The sequence below is a fragment of the Aptenodytes patagonicus genome, chromosome 5, assembly GCF_965638725.1.
Source record: "Aptenodytes patagonicus chromosome 5, bAptPat1.pri.cur, whole genome shotgun sequence".
Classification (NCBI taxonomy): Eukaryota; Metazoa; Chordata; class Aves; order Sphenisciformes; family Spheniscidae; genus Aptenodytes; species Aptenodytes patagonicus.
In genome coordinates this window covers 53,435,783-53,450,121 of record NC_134953.1, presented here as the reverse complement: position 1 = coordinate 53,450,121, position 14,339 = coordinate 53,435,783, and the positions used below count along the sequence as shown (strand labels likewise).

The 14,339-nt window shown below is 60.3% G+C and overlaps 3 protein-coding genes across 4 annotated transcripts in view; 1 reads left to right on the top strand and 2 right to left on the bottom strand.

Annotated features, from left to right (window-relative positions):
• Positions 1-554: 554 nt before the first annotated feature.
• Positions 555-3,461, bottom strand: C5H1orf226 (chromosome 5 C1orf226 homolog). The gene is made up of 3 exons (XM_076339836.1): positions 3,424-3,461; positions 2,861-3,128; positions 555-2,760 (listed from the first exon to the last, which is right to left on the bottom strand). Exons 2-3 carry the CDS (start codon positions 3,115-3,117, stop codon positions 2,268-2,270), a joined length of 750 nt encoding a protein of 249 aa, XP_076195951.1. The 5' UTR covers positions 3,118-3,128; positions 3,424-3,461; the 3' UTR covers positions 555-2,267.
• A 411-nt stretch (positions 3,462-3,872) lies between these two features.
• Positions 3,873-5,129, top strand: SPATA46 (spermatogenesis associated 46). Its single transcript, XM_076338038.1, has 2 exons — positions 3,873-3,978; positions 4,648-5,129. Exons 1-2 carry the CDS (start codon positions 3,873-3,875, stop codon positions 5,127-5,129), a joined length of 588 nt encoding a protein of 195 aa, XP_076194153.1.
• Positions 5,130-5,666: 537 nt separating this feature from the next.
• Positions 5,667-14,339, bottom strand: part of NOS1AP (nitric oxide synthase 1 adaptor protein) — a 43,020-nt gene continuing 34,347 nt past the window's right edge. For both annotated transcript variants that reach the window (XM_076339834.1, XM_076339835.1), the window contains exons 7-10: positions 12,984-13,147; positions 12,271-12,438; positions 8,955-9,120; positions 5,667-8,373 (exon numbers count right to left, since the gene is read on the bottom strand). In XM_076339834.1, the coding sequence (XP_076195949.1) occupies positions 7,970-8,373; positions 8,955-9,120; positions 12,271-12,438; positions 12,984-13,147 (902 nt within the window). In that variant the 3' untranslated portion in view covers positions 5,667-7,969. The remainder of the gene's footprint in view (positions 8,374-8,954; positions 9,121-12,270; positions 12,439-12,983; positions 13,148-14,339) is intronic.

Here is a 14,339-nt window from a genome sequence, read left to right as displayed (position 1 = left end):
GGGTCCCGTCCCCTCAGCACCCCCGGGGGTCTCATCCCCTCAGCCCGGGCACTGACAAGGGGTCCCGTCCCCTCAGCCCAAGGCCCTGACCGGGGTCCAGCCCCTCAGCTCAGGCGCCAACTGGGGATCCCTTCCCCTCAGCGCCAAGCACAGCAGGGCGGCCATGTCACCCCCTCAGCCCGGGCACCGACAAACTCCCCCAACGTCCCCCAGCTCCCCGCGGCCGTGCCACCGGGCCTGGCTCACGGGGTGGGGGTGCCCTTTGCAGGTGTCAGGCCTCTGGCAGCGCTTTTGGGGGATATTTCCCTTAACCCTGTGGCTTTAACACGGCAGACCCCATCGTCCTGTGTGATCTCCCCAGCAAGCCTGGCGCTAGAGGGCGGCTTTCCCCGGCACCCGTCAGCTGCACGGGGCTGCCAGGGCTGCTGCCTCACTCCACTGCTCTGCAGCCCCCATGCAGGAGCATCCAGCAGGTCCCCGGCCTCATCGAGGGGGCTTCGGGGCTATGCCGAGCTGGTGCAGGCGGTCCCCTCCCATCAAGGGATTGCTACGTGTCAGTGGGTAAAAAAGAAAAAACAATTTATTGTGCAATCTGCATTTTTTGTCCCAAACTACACAACCTAGGCAACATAAATAGAGGGACTGGACCAGCAGTGAGGTTCCCTTGTGATTGGCAGGGTTGGAAGGTGCTGGTTCCTCAAAGAGGGGATACAAGCCCTTGTTTCCATCAACATATACAATGCAGTGTGGGTCTAGGCAGCATACACATATGCATACTCACATAGATTTCTGTTTGTGGGGTGGCATCGGCCATGCACAGCATAATCACATTATACACAGGGTGTGTTATACCTCAGCACCGACTGCCAGCTGGCTGCAGGCTCTGCACAGCTCTGGCATTTCCTTTGCTCTCGAGCAGGGCCTCCCTGGGGGCCAAGCGCCACAGAGCCCCGGCACCACTACGGCACCTGCCACGCCGATGGGCAGGGAGGCACGGTGGCTGCTCCCAGGGCAAAGGGACCTCTCGGGCCCACGGCCTCCTTCCTTCAGCAGGACCACAATGTGGTGGAAGACATTTCTTCAGCCCAGCTGCTCTGCGTGGCCCAGGAGGAGCTGCAAGCAGAGGTGCCCCACCCATGAGCCCCTAGCCTCCTCCAGCCCAAAACTGGTCTTTGGAGCTTTTTCTCTCAAAACCACCTTTGCAGTGAGGATGCACAAAAAAGTAAGCTCTTTTTAAGTGCCATCTCACAGCTGCTTCCTTGCACCGGCCCAGGGGTCTACAGGCTGGCTAATCTCTCCTGTAACTCATGGGCAAACAATCACAGAGCAGTATCAGAGGACCGCGTGGCTTCTTGTGTCCCAGTCTCACAAAGATGTCACCATCCCAGGAAATAAAGGAGAGTGGTGGCACTGGCCCACATGGAGTGGGCTGCCTGCCTGCGCAGGTCGGTCCGGTCCGTGGTGGCTGGGGCGAGACCAGGAAACAAGCGGAAGCTGGAGCAGGAGGTCTTGCGAGGAGCTCGACTCCCCACCAGAGCCCACTGGCCAGCAGCCATGTGGCCCCAGGCATCCAGCCCTGCTCCCTGCTAGAGCCCGCACCGTGAGTGGGTCTCCTGCGGCTGGGGCTCCGCTGCAAAAAGAGATGGCACTGGGAGGACTAACGCCAACGGGTTGGCACCTGGAGAAGGCCTTGGGGATGTCTGCCATCCCAGCTCCCTGGCACCAGGCACTAGGGCTGGGTGAACCTGCTGGCACACCGGGACAGCGTATCTCAGCAACCACATGATGTAAGCTGGGATATGCTCTGGGCTGGGGCAGCCAGCCCAGATGTGGGGAACTGTGGGGGACACTTGTGGAACACTGGCCCCAGCCCAGCTGACAGGGTTAGGGGCAGGCTGGTGTTTCTGCACCCGTGCACAAGGACCCAGGCTGCTGAGCAAGCCCACCCTTGGTCCCCAGCTCAGCGTGGCCCCTGGCTGCAGTCAGGATGGTAGCACCTTGGCAGGACGGGAGCTTCGCAATGATGAGTGAATGGGCCTGGGATGGGGCTACAGAAGCTGTAGCAGGACAGGCTATACCCCTCCTGGGAATCTGAGGAGAAATGGGATGTCACGGCTCCCCACACCCCACACTGGGGCAGCAATGGCTCCTGCCACCCTGGGGCTGCCCCCTCTCCAAAATAATGACCCCCAAAATGGCAAGTGGCAGCAAGAGACATGTTTGGGAGAGCCAGCCCCCACGGTGCCCCCATCATGGCTCCCCCACTGCTACTCAAAGGACAACAGGTCGGGATGGGGCCCCTCTGCCTCCCGGCTGGGGGTGCATGACTCTGGCCGCCCTGTGCTCCCTGGCAGCTCGTGCTCCAGCCCTGGTCTCCGGGAGGGCTTCTCTGTGTGGGGTGAGGTCTCAGTGGCCCTCTCGCCTGCTCGCCAGTGGCTCTCCAGGCTGCCCTTATGAATGAGGTCAGGCACGGGGAGGGCAGTGGTAGGCTGGTCCCCACTCGGCTGTGGGGTGCCGGTCATGCTGGGGACCCCAGGGCATTCTGGAGGGGATGGGTCCCTCATCCCCAGCCACTCCTCTGCAGGGTCGGGGTGGGCTGCGGGCAGTTCGGGGCCCTCCTCCGTGTTGCTCCTTGGGGTGGTCCCTGCCAGCTGCGGTGCTATGAGCATGTCCTGTGGGGTCTTCAGGGCACGCGGCGTCCGCTTCTTGGTGACAGGGGGTGGGGGGTCCAGCCGGGGGAATGTGTCCAGCCCCACAGCCCTGCGAGCAGAGAGGAGCAGTGACATGCAGTCCCATGCTGGGGCCCCTCCAGCCTGTCCCAACGGCCCTGCTGCAGGGTGCATGCCACGGGGACACTCACCTGTCCTCGCTGGCCGTCTGTCCTGTGCCCAGCATGGCCCCAGCGCTGGCATTCACCTCCATCACTCCCACGCTAGGGAGGCCAGCTGGCTCCTTGCGGCGCAGGAGGTCATTCACCTTGGCCCCCACGGCCTTGCCCAGGTTGCGGAGGTGCTGGCTGCTGGCAGGGCGGGAGGGCTGCAGCGGGGCGCCTGCTGCAGCGGGGATGTGCTGTGGCCGCGGGGTGGGTGCTGTGCTGGCGCTGGCATTCTCAAACATGCTCTGGTCCACTGGTGGGGGAAAGAGAAGAGAGAAGGGGGTGTGAGCTGGGCTGGAGGAGGGACTCCGGCAGGGACGGCATGTCCCAGAGTTGCCCACCAGCTGCCAACCCAGCAGCATAGGGGACACAATCTGGGGGACAGGGAGGCTGCTCCTGCAGCCCCACAGAGGCTGTGGGCAGCTGGGCCATGCCAGGGCTGCACAGGGCAGTGCATGCAATGGGGACAGCGTGGGGGGGCGAGACGGGGGAGCAGCGAGCCCAGGGCTCCATGCTGGCACTACCAACACACCGAGAGCGTCTCTTACCTGACACGGAGTGACTTGGGAAGCAGGTTGTGGAAAGAGAGAGAGAGAGGATTTACCAAGGGAATGGCAAGGGGACAGTGAGCCTGTCCCTTCCACACTGCTGGGCGAGGTGCACTGCCTACCCCCTGCCCAGACCTGCCACACTGCCCGCGGAGGTGGGACTCATGTGGGGCCTTATCAGCCAGGCACCCACGAAGCAGCGGGGGTTCTCTGGGGGCACCCACAGCCTGGGCTCTACACTGCCCACCCCACCAAGACTCCCTCTCCAGCCCAGGCTGGCTGTTCCCTTGCACTGGCCAAGCTCCCCAGAGACCCTGGGGGCTGAGCCCACTGCTCAGGAGCATCCTGCTGTGCACCATACACACGTGTGACATCAGCCCTTTGTGACGTCAGCTGATGACGGCATGGGTACCATGGCACAGGAGCCATACACCAGCTACACGAGGGTGATGGAGAGCTTTGTCCTGCCCACCATTTCCATCGGGGCCGTGCCCCATGGCACCAGGACAAGAAGCCCGGAGGCCCCGTGCCCCTGGGGCCCTGCCAGCCTGTCTGGTGAGCCTGGCGCTCACCAGCTGTGGCCAGGTGGGGGGTGCTGGCAGCCGGCACTGCCTGTGGGGAGGGCTCCCCCTTGCATCCCCTGGGCATGGCCACGGCACCGCTCAGCCTCCTATGGCACAGCGAGGGCCTGCTGGCAGACAGGCTGCGGAGGGGTTTAGCTGGGCATATCCTCCTGCACGGGTGGGGAAAAGGGACTGGGAACTCCCATGGCAGTGGGTGCTTTCTGGGGACCTGGGGGGGTCCTGCAGTCACACCCCATCTCTGAGCTACATCGGTTTCTCCCCCATGTCTTCCCAGCAGGAATCCTCAAAACTGTGGGTGCTGCCCCTGGGAGCGCCAGCTCAGCCCCCACATTGCTGCTGCCGTGCCAGTGCAGCTCTCCATGGGACGGCTCCAGTGGGCTGCTGGGTGAGCCCTGTGCTGTGCCGGTGCCTCGATGCCCACCAGCATCCCACACCCATCTCTACCCCTGCATCCCGTGGGGGGAGGGATGATACCCTCCATGCCGGGGTGACGTACTGGGACAGAGCCAGTCATCTCTGCATCCCATGGAGACAGAGAAGAAGGGTCCCCAGCACTGCTCCCAACACCATGGGGGGACAGGCTCTTGCAGGGACCCTGACTCACTGCAGACTCTTTCCTCCGCAGCCTGCAGCCCTGCAGTCCCATCAGGCAGCGAGCTCCCCGCCCGCACCTGCACCATCTACCGGCCCTGGTTCTCACCCTACAGCTACTTCATGTGCACCAAAGGAGCTGCCCAGCAGCACCTGGGCAGCCTCTCCTCCAGCCTGGCCGCCAGCACCCAGGAGCCCGAGGAGCCCGATGACCTCTCGGATACCGTCTGCTCCTCCTCTAGCTCCTCAGACAAGCCCCAGCCCCCCGAGAGGGACAGGCTGGCCAGCGGCAGAGCCAGCATCACAGTCCGGGACATCCTTGCCGCTTCCCGGCGGCAGCCAGTACCCCAGCGCGGCTACCAGTGCGTGTCATGCTGCCGCGTCTTCCCCACACTGTGGTCGGTCAAGACCCACATCCAGCACAGCTCCCAGGAGGGCTACAGCTGCAAGGTGTACTACCGCAGGCTCAAGGCCCTGTGGGAGAAGGAGCACAATGAGCAAGAGGCTGCAGCCCCCAGGGTGCCCGTGTAGCCCCGCCAGCCAGGCGGCCACCACGGGAGGGCACTGCTCCATCACTCCTGCCAGCAGCAGAATAAATTGTTTTAGGAGCAGCCGGCCCTGTATGCTTGCTGCTCTTGCCTACACAACACTTCCGCCATCCTTTAAGAGAGGCTCTTCCTGACTTTTCTTTCCCCAGCAGCCAAAAATCTCCTGAGCCCCTGAAAGCACTGCTTAGCATCTCTGCAGTGTGGAGCACTCTGCAGATGCCAGGAACCCCCCCAGCACCCTTGAGCTGTCAGGTCAGCCCTCAGACAAGCCTGCACTGTGCAGTGGCTGAATGGGAAGGCTGAAACCCCTCTAGCCCCAGCAACATACAGGGCACCTCGCTCTCATGGGCAGCCCGCGTCTGGCACCACAAGCAAGGGTCCTGCAGAGGAGGATGTTTAGGTTGGAGGGGGTCTGTGCAAGGCGAAGGGATGCCACCATTGGTGCTGGCTCCCAGCGTGGAGGGGGAGAGAAGTACAGAAAGAGAGAAAGTCAGCAAGAAGGAAGAGACAATAGAAAGCCTTGAGAAATAGAAAGATTTATTTAGCAAAAGCCAGTTGACTAATGACAACACCCAAGGGTTAAGTGCACTTACATTGACAGATTCGTTTCCCAGATAGATTGAGTCAACAGTTAGTAACACAACAGTTGTAGGAAAAGAAAGGACAAAAAATATAGCTATAAATCCCCAGTCAAGGTCCATAACAAAAGTGAGAGGCTAGAGAGGCATCTTGGAGGCAGCGCTGAGTTAGGAGGAGGATCATTTACACATGTACACCCGCAGTGCAGCAGGACGCTGGCAGGGTCCCATGCGGCTCTGGCAGCCCCTCAGCCCATGGGGCACCCACCGCCGTCCCCTCTGGGTAGAGTGCCGGGGTCCCCAGCAGAGGGGCTGGCACACAGCTGTGCCCACAGCGGTGCAGTACAGGGCATATGGAAGTATTGGTGGCCAGAGGACAGGTGCACCCAGGTCCCAACCAGCACCCGCTCCCACTCTGCCCCCTCTGTGGCTGGTGCAGGGGCTCCCCTGGACACCAGGCCACTGCGAGGGACACTGAAACATGGCCTTCCTTCCTACTAGGACTCTCTAGCTCCTCACAGCATCCAGCCTCCTCCTGTGGTGGAGGGTGCATAGCACAGCTTGTACCGACCCCAGGGGTCTCACCCACACCTCACTCCTCAGCAGCCCTCAGTCCCAAGGGGACCAGGGCAGAAAGAAGCAATGGACCTTCCTCAGCAGCTGGGCTAAGCCCTGGAGGAGAGCAAGAGCTTGTGCCTGGGAGATGCTCAGCTAGGGGTTAGGTACAGGCAGATCTAGCAGAGACAGAGCTGGTGAAGGCAAGAGCAGAGGGAAGCAACAAAGCGAAGCAGAAGCAGGATAGGAGGGTGGATGGGGAGGAAGACAATGGTGCCAATCCCCACCTCATCGAGTGTTTCTACAAGGAGCAGGGGGGATATCAGGACACTGGCTCAACCCCTTCAGCTGTAGCCTCTTAGAGGCTGCAGCAACAGGCAGCCGATAAATGTGCTTGCAGAAAAGAGACAAGCTCTGGATCCCTTGGAGGCTCCCACAGATACCTCAGCCATGGGCATCTCAGGGTCTGGTGGGGGATCCTGAGATCTTGGATTCACTTTTCTGGAAGTGCAAACCAGAGACATGAAGGAGCCCACCTGCAGACACCAGCAGTTCGCTCCCCATCGAGAGGCAGCAAGCATGCCCATCCCTGCACATGCCCAATGCCAGCACTGCATCCCCCAGCCCTGGCCCAGGGGCAAGCGACTCCTTGGAAATGGGAGGGTTTGTCTATAAAGCGAAGCAGGGAGTTTGTGGTGATGGTGGGTGCAGGGAAGTGCTTGAAAATATGACTTGAGAGCACCAGAAAGGCTTTGAAACCTGTCAGCCATGCCGAGGAGCCCACGGACCGGGCAACAAGGGAAGGACACCCCACAGCCCCGTGCTGCATGCCCTAACTCCCTGCTCCTCGCCGAGCCGTGCCTTCCTCTCCACTCCACAGCCTGGGAGAGAAGCAGGCAGTGCCTGCGCACCCTCCACCTGCCTCAGGCAGGGACAAACCATGCCCTGGAAGTGCCACAAACACCATCACTCTGCCAGGAGCTGCCTGTACCCGGCCACCCTGCATGACCTTGTCTCACACCTTCAGCTCCTTCCCAGGCTCGTTTCCCTGTCCTTCGCTGCCTCACCTCTCACTCACGCACCCATGCCGACAGTACACTGTCACCAACCCTAACCACCTCTTTAGCACGGCCCTGGCGTCATCTCCCACCCTCTCCACGACACAGAGAGCTGGACTCCTTGCCAGTGGCTCTGTCCCTGCTCACTGCCCTGCGCTGGCTCCTCGGTCGCTCTTGTCCCCGCTCACTGCCCCGTGCCTGCTTTCTTATTCCCCCAGCAAAAACTTTCATCTGCTTTACTGCTCCCCCCTGCAGCAGCACCAGCAGCAGTGGCTAATCTGGCAGGGAGTCCCTTGCCTCTGCCTGACCTCAGAATGCAGCTTGCAGGGGGATGGGGACCAGGGGGTAGCACAAGCAGCTGTCAGCTCGCCATCCGATGCGAAGCAGGGATGCTCCAGCTCAGCACACAAGCCCGTGCACGCTGGAGCACAGTATGCCCAGCGCACCCCCTCGGCACGGCTCCGTCCTCACCTCCGCACAACTCCCAGCCGTGTGCTGGAAGCCTCGCGCTCCCTCCTCCACCCCCTCTCTCTCTCTGGGCTCTCCCATCCCTGCTAGGGCCAGGGGCTATGGCCAGGGCCTGCCCCAGCTCCAGCAGGACCCGGCTGCTCTGCACCACCTCCTGGCGACCCCTACACCGCGATCTCATCCTCCAGGCTGTCGCCCAGGTCCTGCCTGGGCTGGACATGGAGCAGGAGCGGCGGTTCCTCCTGGGACCAGGAGTTACGCTCCTCACTCTCATCCGTGTTGGACTCGTACTCAGAGGCGATGCCCGACTCGCGGAACTTGATGAGCTCCAGACTGCCCAGTGCCGGCTCTGGGGCGGGCGGCCCCGAGTCCGGCAGAAAGCGGTAGCATTCCAGCTTCACCAGACAGTCGTTCCTACCTATGGGGCTGCCCAGGGTGCTGGGGAAGCCCGAGCCAGGGCCCAGTGGCGGCGGGTGGGTGTCCTCAGGCTGCGGGGTGGTCGGGTCGCAGAGGACGGGGAGGACGTTGGAGCGGAAGGTGATCTCCAGCAGACTGTCCTGGGAGCCTGCTGCAAGAGAAGGGCACGGCTGAGAAGCAGACAGTGCCACCCCGGCTTGCCTGGGCGTCCCCCGGCCACCACGGCTGGCTGCAAACTGGCCAGAGGAGGACAGTCCGGGGCCATTTGGATGTCAACTTCCCCATCACCACCGTTTAGAGGGGGTCACTTGGTGCCACTGGTGCTAGGAGCTGCTGCTGGCCAGCAAAGTGCCAGTTTTGCAGCATAAAAAGTTATCTGTCCCCCACCCCAGCTCCTCTGGGGAGCTGATGGCCACGTCTGCTGGAGAGGAAGGTCAAGGAGGGGCTCTTGGGCAGGCAAGGAGCTGGTCTAGACCATGCAGCCACTGGGGAAAGCGGACATACAGCTGATGGACGTACGTGACTGCCTGTCCATACAACCCTCCCCATGCCCCCTCCCATGCTGCATGCAAGCACCCTGCCGCACACACACAAGCCAGGCCAGAAGGGCACTAATACTCCCCTACATAAAACCACTGGAAATGCACAAAAATCCCACGGGAAACCCCCACACGCATGTCCTCCACAGACCCGGCTAGCTGTGAGGGGAGAGGAAGGGGCAGGAGTGCTTACTGGTGGTGTTCCCTGCCAGCTTCAGCTCCAGCTCCTGCACCTGTTTGACCAGGAGCGAGATGTGCTGCAGCAAGTCTTTGTTCTGGAGCAGGAGCTGGTGCACACGAGCCTGGGCCTCCAGCCGTGCTGCCGCCTCTGCGGCCAGCTGGTCCTTCAGCAGGTGGACCTGTGTGACAGGAGAGAGTGGGTGAGCGTGTGGGAGGTGCTGCTCAAGGGCTGAGAGCTTCGACTTCAGCTATCCCTGCTCCTCTACCAGGGCTCACCAGCATCCCACCAAATGATTTGATGAAGAAGCCATTCCCTGTGAGTACCCGCAGACATGATGAGGAGAGCGGGGGCAGGCAGCACGCTCAGCAAATCCAGCGCATGGTCCCCTGGTCTCTCTGATGGAAAAGCCTGAGGCAAAGGGAGGCGGTGCTGACCGAACCGTCAGTCATGCACATGTGCTGCGAATGCATGAGGAAAGGGCAGACCAGGAGGAAGCCAGATGGATGCAGAAGAGAAGACACACTCTACTGACTGGATGGTGCTGCAGGTGCACGAGGGTGCAGCCATGCGCCGCGAGCTGGCCCTGGCCGAGCTGTCTTTCCAGGCAGGTTTCCCAGAGACACTGTTTTGCACAAGGCAGGGTCCTGCCAGCGGCATCTGTTGCTAGCAGGGACTAGAGCATCAGAGCTGCCCTGGAGCTGCAGGCGGCTCTGGCTGCAACAGGCACAACACGCCTGGAGCAACACAGATGGCAGAGCGCTTCTGAGACATGGTGGCTCTGGGGACGCAAGCTGGCTGCTCATTCTGGCCCTGCGAAGCAATGCCTGGATGTTAGCCAGTGGGAGTCCACAGGCAAGATGTCCATTGATTTTGGCATAACTACCCATATGCAAGCATCTATATCACCAGCACCATGTCCCAGGGAGGGCGGGACGCTGCTGGGTGAGACCAGCCAGGAGCCCTTGCCCAGGGGCAGCTCTCTGCTCTGAGCTCGAGCAAGGAGAGCCCCAAGAGCATACTCTGGACAAGGGGACAGCAGTGCAGAGCCACCTGGGAGCCACACCAGCTCAGCATCCCCTCCTGTCACCCACCCATGGCTCTTACAAGCGCTCCTCTCTCCAGCAAGGACTGAGCCAACCAGGGTCGTGGGGAACCAGGAAAGCATGGATTTAATGGAAAAAAAAAACAACCCCAAAACAAAAAAAACAAACCAAAACCAAACAAAAAACAAACACACAAAAAAACCCCCCAAAAAAACAACAAAAAAAGGCAGTTTTACCTTGGCCTAGAAAGTGAACTTGGGGAAGAGGGAAGGGGAGCTCTCTGTAGCGTGCAAACCCGTGAGCTGCTGCTGCAGCTGCAGGGCCCCAAAAGCAGCACAGCTGGGGGCCACCTGCCCTCCTGGATGGGTACCAGGAGGCAGCGCTGGGTCTGCTGGCAGGCAGGTGCTGCCTGCTTTGTCTTGTGCTGCCTGACTGCAGCCAGCAAGGCGGCGGGGCAGTGCCCTTGGCGGGGCAGAGTTGAAGCACAGCAAGCTCAGGGGGTGGCAGGAGGCCAGGCAAGGGGCTGGGACTTGCTTTGCCACTGCTGCAGGGAGTCAGAGTCACCTCCTCCTCCTCCTGCCAGCCGTGGGACAGTGGGGCACAGCAGCACAGTGGGACGGGGCCCTCTGCTTAACAATGGTGGGTGAAGCAGAGACCCTGAGCCTAGCTAGCAGAAATGGAATTGCAATTAAATGCTAAGCGGGTGCCAAAGCTCGGTGCTGGCAGCGTCAGCCTGGAAGTCATCCTTCCTCACAGCTGGATAGCTGTCTCCATCACAGGCGCCTGCAGCAGGGCCCAGGTGACGCCGGGAGAAGATGCGAGCAGAGCCCAAAGGTCACGTCTTGCAGAGGGGCAGTGGCTTGTGCCACCAGACCCCTGGGGACAACACCCAGGAAGGACTCCTGGACTTAGCTCAAGAGAAGGAACTTTCACAGGTATCTGGAAATGCCCCGCAAAAGCAAGTCTCTGGTCAACAAGGGAATTAAATGGCATTTCATCCTCAGCCAGGTAATTAGAGGCCCAGATAATTACAGGATGGTCCCCGTAGCAATAGACCAAGCACAGATCCTGGTCAACACAGTGGATCTCCCGGCTTTGTTAGTAAGGAATTAAGCCTGTGCCCATCACCACGTGTTCAGAGACAAACAGACTCGGTACTTTTTGAGAGAAAATAACAAGTGCCATTGACAGAGGTGTTGATGTTCAGATTCAGTCATCTGAAAGGCATTTGACATGATAGGGCCCACCTTTTTCATTAATAAAGTACAATGATACAAAATCACCATGGCGCATGCTGAAGGGATTAGAGAGCAGCTAAGTGACAGCTCCCGGGACAAGAACCATCCTGGGGTGGGCAGAGGTCCAGGGCCGGGTGTCAGCCATTGGAGAGAGGGGGATGAGGCCACTGGCTGCCATCCCCTGAGACAGCCAAGAAATGGCGTTACACGATTTCAGATTTTTTTTTATCTGGAAGTAGGAGGAAAAAGAAACCACCACTGCAAGGCTCTGCAGGTACACAAAGACTGGGAACTACTGAAGGTGATCGGTCCCTACCACAGAGGGACCCGGCTTTGCCTGGCAAGCTTTGCCTGTAGCAACACTATACTTGAGCAGACATAAAGGATCCCCTGAGGACGCAGGTCCCTCTTCTAGAGGGGAAAGCAACTTCCCGAGCCCGTGAGTCCAGAAGGCATGCAGGCTCTTGGGGCAGCAGCACAGCCAGAAGGACCAATACTGATTTTCTGATGCATGAAGAGGAAAGCCATGGGAAAGTACAGAAAGGCTGCTGGAGCCAATTGCTCAGGCCAGGAAGAAAGTCAAGCAATTGCAGAGAGCTCTGGGAAGGGTCAGGGAACAACTAAAGCTAAGGTAATGAGTTGGGTAAAGTGGCCAGAGCTGCTTAAACGAGAAATACCTGCATGCAGAATGAGTCGGCAGGGGCTAACGCTGAGGCCAGGCATTTGCAATAACACAGGGGCCAAGGGACCAAGAAAGCTGGTGGCATGTAGACCTAACGCTAATCCATCCGGGCTTAACGGAGCCATCGCTGGGAGCAAGGGCACAGCGAGCCATGCCGGGAAGGTGTGACAGAGCAGGCTGTGCCGCAGAAGATAGGGGACACTGCCCGGCCTGCTCCCACGCCCTGGTGTCGGGGTCCACCCCAGCTCAGGTCGGGTCCCCACCCACGTCTGCCCCTCTCCAGGCAGGGGATGCTCTGGCACCAAGGGGCTCAGTAGCTCACCCCAGCCCTGCCACTGCCCCCAGGAAAGAGCAGAGAGGAGAACCTGTGCCACGGCCACTTGCGTCTGCTGCTGCTGCTGCTGCAGGAGCTGCTGGAGAAGCTGCATTTGGTGGTGGGCAGAGAGGGGTGTTCCCAGGTCAGGCAGCTGGGCAGACGAGGGCAGCAGCATCTTGGGTGATGCTGTCAGAATATCTTCAGGGTGGAGGCAGCCCTGCAAAACACCGGCGTTAAAAGCGTGAACTCATGCCCCTCACCATGAAGAGCCGCCAGGCGCACACGGGCTGTGGCACAGAGCAGCCCCCCAAAATACCCAGGAAAGAAGCTGCTGCATTCAAAGCAAACACACGCTTTGCTAGGGGTGCTGAAAAACTTTGAAGACAGTATTTTTTCAGTTTTGACAAAAGCCCAAATATTTTTGTAGAAAATTCCCAAAAAGGCTGATGCTTCCCATGGGAATTTCCACTGTATCAAAAAAAGGGTTTTTTTTTTTCTTTTTTTGTGGAAAAAAAATCCCTATCAGCTCTGCCCCAGACACTTTCCGTGTGGCTGCACATAGCTGAGCCTCGGCACGGCTCTCTCCGGGAGTGCCCTGGGCTCCGAGCCAAAGGGCAGCCCTGTGGTGGCAGATGGCTTTGATCCAGGAGCTGGGGAATGCTGCACAATCCCTCCTGATACCCGGGCCCCTGGGATGCACATGAGAGCCACGGAGCCAGGGCCACGCTGTGCCCTGAGCATGAAGGGCAGGGACCCACGCACCTTGGTGTCAGCATAGGTGCTCGCCTCCTTGCCCACGGCGTCAAGGTCGGTCACGCCACGGCTGAAGTCGAGGATGTCAGCTCCGGGCAGCGGCAGCTCCACAGCATCGATGTCCGTCTCCTCCGCCGAGGCAGCCCCCCTCTCCGCACTGGCAAGGCGACAGGCTGCGGGAGCAGCGTCAAGAGCAGAGCACAGCCCGCTTGGAGCAGGAGCTTGCTACGAGGCATCCACGGTATGGCGAGTGATGCCCACCTGTCCCCACCGCCCCCATGCCACCCACCCTCCAGCTCTAGGGGGGAAGCAGGTACAGAGCACTTTCTGCCGCCACCCGGGATGGGTCTTGCAGCTGAAAACACACCCAGCCACAGCACACCAAACCTGGGGAACAGAAGCCAAAACCCCTGATGTGGGAGAAACGGGCTATCGAGAGCAGAAGACAGAGAAAGCTAAAGAAAGGTAAACAAGAGATTATGGGGGGGAAAAAAAAAACCACCAGATGCTCAGAAATCCCCAGGGAACTGCATATCGTGGCTGGGACATTGCACTGAGGAAAAACAAACAATGACCGGTCCAGGACAGCCCAATGATTAGGTCATCACAACAGCGCTGGTTGCAGAGGCAGGCAGGAAACCACGGCACAGCCCAGGCTGCTCCTGATGGGATGGGGGGGAACTAGCACCCAGCACAGGACTGCAGAGCAGGCAGCCCACACACGGACAGGCAGCAGGACCCGCCAGCATCCCAACGGGCACTGGAGGTGTTTGACTAACCTCTTGCAAAACATCTGTCTCCCCTCCAGCACAGCTGCCGGCACCAAGGAGCACAGCAGCTCCCCAGGGCCCTGCAGAGCCCGGGGTGACAGCGTGGACCAGCAGCCCCCGGCCAGGAGCACCCCTGCACCCTCCGCCCATGGGGCTGAGAAGGGAGGGGGTTCTGCAGGCTGCCTGCAGCCCTGGAAGCTTAATGCAAGATCCCGAGCACGGCTTCATACACACAGGGAACTGCAGAGGTGGTGATGGACCATGAGCTGGGTCCATGGCAGAGAGCTGGACCCAGCCCCGTGAGCACATTGGGAAGGTCTGTGCTTAGGGCCTCTTCTGTGAAAGCAGCAAGGAAATGTTTGCGGCGTGTGCAGCCGAGCACGGAGAGTATTTAGGCACCCAGCAGAGTCCTGGGCGCTGCTAATGGGCTCCCAGCAAGGGGGATGTCTGCGAGGATGATGGCTAACACCTAGCGAAGGCTCCTTGCTGGGCAAGATCCCAGCTTGAGCCCGAGGCGCCACAGGCCAGATTGCTGTGCAAATCCGTTCCCCGCAGGTGTCAGCCAGCAAGTAGCAGTGTGGGAAGACAGTGACCC